This window comes from Pteropus alecto, unplaced genomic scaffold (genome assembly GCF_000325575.1).
Source record: "Pteropus alecto unplaced genomic scaffold, ASM32557v1 scaffold81, whole genome shotgun sequence".
Taxonomy (NCBI): Eukaryota; Metazoa; Chordata; class Mammalia; order Chiroptera; family Pteropodidae; genus Pteropus; species Pteropus alecto.
In genome coordinates, this window is record NW_006433378.1 from 3,861,123 (window position 1) to 3,868,693 (window position 7,571).

Genomic DNA, 7,571 nt, shown 5'->3' on the forward strand with positions numbered 1-7,571 from the left:
ATGGAAGCACCTGTGCTACCAGCTGAAGCAATTGGGGACTAATTAATTAATTAATTAATTAATTTTAAATTCAGACAACCTTTACAACAATATTCAGAGAATCCTAATAATCCATCCCCTCATTGAGCAAATTCTTTTATTTTACGAATCCTTCCCCTGCCCTTCCCTTTTGGTAACCATCAGCTTGTTCTCTATATCTGTGGGTCTGTTTCTGTTTTGTTTTGTTTGTTCATTTGTTTTGTTTCGTTTAGATTCCACGTGTAACTGAAATCCAGTGGTATTTGTCTTTCTCTGACTGATTTCACTTAGCATAATATCCCCCAGGTCTATCCATGTTGTCAGAAATGGCAAGATTTCATTCTTTTTTATTGCTGAGTAATATTTCATTGCATATATATACTAAATCTTCTTTACCCATTCACATATCAGTGGACACCTAGGTTGCTTCCATATCTTGGGTATTTGAATTAGTGTTTTTGTTTTCTTTGGATAAATACCTAGAAGTGGAAGTAGCCCACTTAATTTTGTTATGAGGTGGGATCATGGACTGCCATAGGGACTGAACTATTACAACTTTTTGTTTGCATGGTTTAGAGTTTTACAGTTTTCTTAGAAGCTTAGTAGGCTATTGGTTGATTTATGTTTTAACTCAGAAGCCAGAGATCATGCTGAGTCATAATTCTTGAATCCAGACTTTGACCTGGCAGTAGCTACCTGGCAATACACTTCATTGCCCTACTGTGTCCCTGTTTCTCAGCTTTTGTGTGACTCAGAAACCTGGAGAAGGGTTTCTTAATCTGCTCCTTGTCTCCAGGCTGGATCCCAGGAGATAATTCTGGGATAATTGATGTCTTTGTTAGGAGGGAGGTGCCTGGAAGGGAGAGGGTACAGGTGGAGGAAATGAAGCATTTCTCAGGTTTCAAGCTTACCTCTTTCCTACCACTCTTAATTAAGTATAGGGCACAGTTTGGGCTTTTAATAGTTGCCGAAGGTCACTTGGTCATTTTATTTTGAGGATTAAATAAGATAATATATGTAAAACAAAAATAAATGGTAGCTATTGCTATAGTTACAGCTATCTATAAGATTACATGAGATTTTGGAAATGTTGAAACAGAATTTTTAAACTTATGTTAGTCTGAGGAGTCTAAATATTGTGGTTAGGTGAAAGTATTAGGTGATTCAAGTATCAGGAGGTTAATCCTGGAGCTGCTCTGAGTTGAACAGAGTAATGGGTGCAATTTAAAATTCAGCACAGGACATTTCTGATATGGGGTTCACTGTGGTTTTGACATTATAACAGCAATTATCAGAGTATTTTTAGTTTTGTTATTATAGCTGGAATGTTTTATTCCTGTTTGGTTCTAGTGTTCCAGGTTCACAAAAAAGAGAATTCCCCCACGTGACGTTTTAGGCAAATATGAATTTTAAGAAATGTGTTTATAATTTGAAAAATAGCAAAGGCCTATATAAATGAATTTCTAAATATTATATTTTCCCAAACCTGTAATAAGAGCCAGTTTGTTTCACTGGATATCATGTTGCTACAAAGAAACTACCATATAACTTCCTTTAAAAACTTTTATTTCATTCCATTAGCTTTAAAATGTTTCTAGGAGAGGATGGCATTTTGGACCTTTTAAAAAGTCTCTGGGAGTTCAGACTTCTGGTGAAGATGGTGTCATAAGTTCACACTTGGAAGGAATAGATATACCTTTGGCTCCAAAGACATCAATAATATATGAAAAATATTTTTTAAAAAGACTTATATGGACTCAAAAACAAGATAAACATCTCTGTGGACCAGAAATGGAACATAAATGCAGAGTGTGGAGTGAAGTCTTTGACCCACTTGACTCCAGGCCCAGAAGCAGGCAGGCAAAGGCGATGAAGAGAGTGGCTCCTGGTGGCTAATGGAACTGACAAGTTCTTGGAGTGAGACAAGTGGGCTGATCCAGGTCTCTGTTTGAAATCAGAGCATGAGGGTCTGAGGGGTAGCTCTTTTCTCCCCTTCATGAAAGAAAATTTTAAAAGTTCTAGGATTTGAAGAGAGACTTACAGAGTCATCACCTACGGTTATGGCTTGCTCAGTGCTAAGGGGCCATTCGCTTAGCCCTAGAGTTGTGCAGTACACACCTGCAGCACACATCTGCGACCTTGTCAGCAAAGCTCAGCCTATTCACTGAAAGCACTCTTCACATTTTTTTCCTAAGTAAACACTGGCTGATTCCTGAGGCCAATATTTCTCCTCCAGCCTTCTCAAGTAAAAGCGTTTTTCTTCTTTATGCTAGTATTACTGGGTCTGGAGGTCGGGTAGGTGTCTTCCTTACCCCTCATTGCTGATTCCAGACCACAATAACTTGTTCCCTAAAGAACTCCAGCTCTTTCGAAGCATGTTCCATCAGACCACTCTCATTTTTTGCAGTCATTTCCTCCACTCATTGAAGAGTGAAGTGAACATTGTCTTTTTCTTTACCACTAGTCCTGGCATCATTCTTTTTTTTTAAAGACTTTTTAAAAATGTTTAAAAGATAAGAACTATTTTTATTTTAACATAACCATAGTAACATTTCACATTTCTCCAGTAGTCTCCTAAATGTCTTCCTACAGGAACAGGTCCCATTTCTCCAATTATTTAATTTATTTATTAAGATATATATTGTTATAGTTTGTATTAGGAAACAAAGTCCCATGTTGCATTTAGTTAATTTGTCTCTTTATTCTTTTTTAAATCTGAAGCAATTCCCCTTCCTTATTTGTTTACTTGTTTAAGAAACCAGGTCATTTGTTCTGTTGAATTTCCCACATTTTCCTTTCTGCATCCCTGTGGCATGATTATACTTAACATGTTTATCTAACCCCTGTATTTCCTGTAGACTGGTTCTTAGCTTAGAGCCTTGATAAGTATAAAGAATACTTTGTAGGTGATGCTGTGCACTTTATATTGTGTCACATCAGGAGACACTTATGTCTGCTCCTCTCTCTTTTAGTGATGCCAGTGTTGATCAGTGTATTCAGGTGTTGTCAGTCTGATTGATCTATCATATAGTTTCCTATTAGGCTTTTAACTTAATATTTTTATCAGCCATTGATGATACTTGTTGAGAACCATGTTTCACTGGGAGTTGTAAAATGTTAATCTTATAATTCTATCATTTATTCTGCATTTATTAGCTTAAATTCTTTTATCAAAGACTTTGCCTCATCAACCATTTGGTTGCCCTGAGGTGAGACAAATTTTGAATTATTTTTCTTTATTTACTGGTTTTCAAATAATGAGTTGATTTACTAGCATGCTCATTGAGATTTTTTTTTTTTTTATTGTTGTGAGTCTTATTCTTGGTTTTTTATTTGAAGCTCTGTTTTTTTAAAAGAAAATTTTGGTTCCTGAAGACATTAATGATGCTGTGTGTGTATTATAGTTTCAAATAACAAATCAATAGTATTCTAATAATGTGTTACTGAATACTGTTTTAGGTTTCTTGTTTTTTTTTTTAATATAAACAAATCTATATATCTTCATATCCTTCCTTTTCTTGGATAAAAGGTATCATACTATACACACAGTTTTGCATCTTGCATTTTTGCTTTACAAGATATCCTGGAGATTACTCCATACATCTTCCCTATTCCTTGAATAGCTGTGTAGTTTTCACTGTGTTAACGTCCCATAGTTTATTCAGCCTATCCAGTATTGACAGACATTTGAGCTGTTTGCTCTTACCATTAGTGCTGTGTATAGTAATAGTCGGTGAATATGTTATTTCATAGTTTTGTTTGTTTATCTTTGAGATAGAGGTAAGGTTGTTGAGTCAAGGAATATACATATACGTAATTTTGCTATCTCTTGTCATGGTGATAATCCTTTGGTAGGGATGGGAGTTGAGCAGATAATAAAAATATAATATGCCTTATAGGTAGAAGTACTTTAAACAGTATTCATGAGAATTTTGACTTTATCTTCTTATCTTTCCTTCCATACCCTTTCATTCTTCATTAATAGTATACTGTCACATTATACTGTATTCAGAAAGATGGTCATATTTTGAGGAGAATTTAAAGAAATACTAATGTCCAGATACAGTTGATCTCGTTTTCTCTATTTTTCAGCTTGTACTATAATATCTTACCCATTTTGGTATTGGCCAGAGATTAGAGAAGTTTAATTTGCTCAACATTTTTTTCTAATTTTTTTGAAGATTGTTCATAAACTTTGAGATTTTTGGCTGATATTACCAAGTGTTAAAATCTTTGCAGACTTCATTCTGTTATAAACATTTATAACAATTTTGGCTATCAAAGGCAAATCTTCTTTTGTTAATTGGTACTTGGCTTTCTTGTATACTATCTCTGTGTTTTTACATGTAGAAATACTTTCTCCCCTTCTGTGTAGCTTGGTTTCTTCACTCTGCAATTGCTTTCTTTACTAATACCTCCTACTCTATTTTGATTTTTTAAATTATTATATCTCTTTTTATAGAACTTAAATTTTAGAGTAAAACCTAACCCTAAAAAGATATATTCTCACTGTTTGGGGCAGAAATTATGTAGTAGTCTCTTTCCAACTCCTACAAGCCACACCCCTTTGACTATATCTCAGTGGTAAAGCATTTTTCACCTTATCGTTCCATTCAGATTGGCTTGCAAGTTAGAAACCTCTATAGGTCTTTTTCTACTTATTTGTAAGAAGTTTTCTCTCTGTACTTTTTGTTGGTTGATTTTTATACACAAATATATTTGTAATCTAATGCCTAGTTCCTACTGAATTCCTTTTTACATAATTGAGCAATCAAGAGAACATTGAATTGTTTTATCAAAATGTTGCTAACTTCTGATGAAAAGTTTGATATACTTTAATGTTATTTGTTGGTATTTCATTTTTCCTTGTTTAGGTTCGTAATGTTCTTAATGATGCAGTGGATTTACTGGAATTCCGTGATAGAGTCATTAAAGCATCTTTGAACTATGCACACTTAGTTGTTTCAACGTCTCTTCAGTGTTATGTGTTCTCGTAAGCATCTTACATTTCTTATAAATCCAGAGTTTTGTCTGTGATGAGGGATGTATTTTCAAGTTTTCGTATCAACATGGTTTAGTTTACACTTTCTCAAAATCTCAGTTATCCTGAACTTAATCCCAAACAAGAAGTGGTTTAAAAAAATGAGCTATAAGCAGTGAAAATAGACCTAATAAAGTTTGTGTTATCAAAGATTAGTTATCACTATTACAGTAGAAAATACCTTCTCTGAGATAGTGTTTACTCTTACTATACTCACAGTTCTGAGGAATTTAGTGTAAATTGATTACAAAGCCCAAAGAAGATAAGGAACAGCTGATAAATGATGGGAAAAGGAATTTTTTAACCACTGAGAGAGGGGACAGCTAGCAGCCTGACAGTAGTCTGAAAGATAATCAGTAAGGACACAAGGAGGTGTTTAGGCTTAACATAATAGCCCAAGGTAATCATAGATGTTCATTTTGATAATCCAGAGTTGTCCAGAAATTATGAAAGAAAATATATTCAGTATACTCTGTATTAGGAAGTAGGGAATGATTCAATACATCCAAGAAACTCGCACCTAAAACTTTGACAACATACTTGGTATTTTTAAAACGATAACTCAATATGCACTAATAAATGTTGAACGGCTGACTTTCTGAAAACAAAAAAATTTGATTTGCATTGTTTGCTGATTTCTATGATGTAAATACTACTTTGGCTGATTTCAAACTACCAATGTGGTGTCACTGAAAGCAGAATTGAGGAGAGATGCCCAATAGCAAACCATTGTATAGTATTTCCACTATGTAGATACAGTAGATGTAAATAATCTCTAGGCATAGATAATAGTAAAATGTAATAAAATAATCTGGAACTTATAAGTTTTGAGTATTATATTTTTAAATATAATGTGCTTAATTATAAGTTTATATAATTTTGAATAATAGCTTTATTTAACAGTTGGCTTGCAAAATTCCTAAAAATATAATAATCGGTACCAGCTGGCTCTAGCATACCACCAGTTGGCTTCTCAGCTATCCAGAAAACTCAGGTAATCACTGTGACACTCTTGAAGGTTGTCAATAGTTAAGGATGTTATTTCTTTTTGCATTTTGTGCTTGTATTTATACCATTATTATACCACAATCTAATCATTGAATATAAAATTGAGGCTAGAGGCTATATGTATCTTATTCACCACTGGATGCCCAGTACCTAGCACAATGCCCAACATGTAGTAGCTACTTAATAAATAAAAAAAGTATTTTTGGATGAATAAATGAATTGAAAAACGTGAAGAATAGTGTCGTCTTGGTATCCTAAAGCCTAGTAATACACAACACAAAGGTATCCAATTTAATTAACAATTGCTACAACTACATATTAAAATTTCTCAGCCACTATGTGTAAATTTGCTGCTAATCAGAATCTTCAGTTTGGGATAACAGCCAGGTCCGGAGTAATGAAATAGGAGAAGCATAGGAGGGAGGATAAAGGAATAAGCAGTTCAGTTTTATGTGATTTTTTTTTTCTGACAAGAAAGAGAAGGAGCAACAGGAAGAATTTGAGAAAAGTCAAGCAAGATAAACACTTGAGATATGCACAAGGGATTATAAAATGTGAAAAAATGTCCCAGTCACTTAGTGCATATAGATATTTGAATAATTAGTTTTCATGGGGTTGAGGAAAATAGAGAATCTCTCTTCAGTTTAGGGTTTGTTTGAAAAAGGTAGAGCGGCTCTAAATGAGGGATTTTTTCTACTTTGTTATAGTGGCAAGGATATAATGTTGGATCTATAGGATTAGTATTGTTAGATGTTAACTTGTATTAAAGAGGTTCCTTTTTAAAATAATTACCAAAAGTTTAGAAGTTTTTGGGTTTTTTTTTTTTTTGATCAGTCCACTTTTTCTATTAACTTTTACCAGTTAATATGTGGCAAAATAGAAGATCATTTCTTTTCTAATTTAACCTTGCCTCCCTTCTCTTGTCAAGACATTTATTAAGGTGAAAAATATTTGTTAAAATGACATACCAGGGAGCAGTAGTGAGAATGAATAGTACCTATCATCACCAAAACATATTTTGTTAAATTAAAAACCCTGTTAGTATTTTATATAATAACAGCTATCTTTTATTGAGCACCATTATACTATTTTTTGTGTTCATGATCTAATTTACCCTGTGTGTTGGGTACTATTATTATTTTTCCCATTTTACAAGATAAAGAAATGAAAGGACACAGAGAGTAAGTAAGTAACTTGGCCTAGGTCTAATTACTTAACTTCTTTATCAAAGAAAGAGCTGGTATTTGAATCTAAGTTTTTAATAACTGTTACCCCTTTTTAGTAATAAAAATATAATTTTTAAAACCAAATTGCAAGCAATATACTAGTTTACATGAGAAGTTCTGGAAAAGAAAAGTTTCAGAAAAAAAAGATAATATGTAAGCAAGTCTATATTAAATTTTCACTTGACTTCTCCAATAATTATATAGAAAATACTCTTTATGATTCAACATTATGGTTTAAGGAGTTTATATTTCCTTGGCGTATGTATGTGTGTGTATAT

At 33.2% G+C, this 7,571-nt stretch overlaps 1 protein-coding gene across 1 annotated transcript in view; it reads left to right on the forward strand.

Moving 5' to 3' along the window:
• Positions 1-7,571, forward strand: part of IFT80 (intraflagellar transport 80) — a 96,442-nt gene that overhangs the window by 58,543 nt on the left and 30,328 nt on the right. The window contains exon 11 of the mRNA XM_006908186.3: positions 4,893-5,011. Coding sequence (XP_006908248.1) covers positions 4,893-5,011 — 119 coding nt within the window. The remainder of the gene's footprint in view (positions 1-4,892; positions 5,012-7,571) is intronic.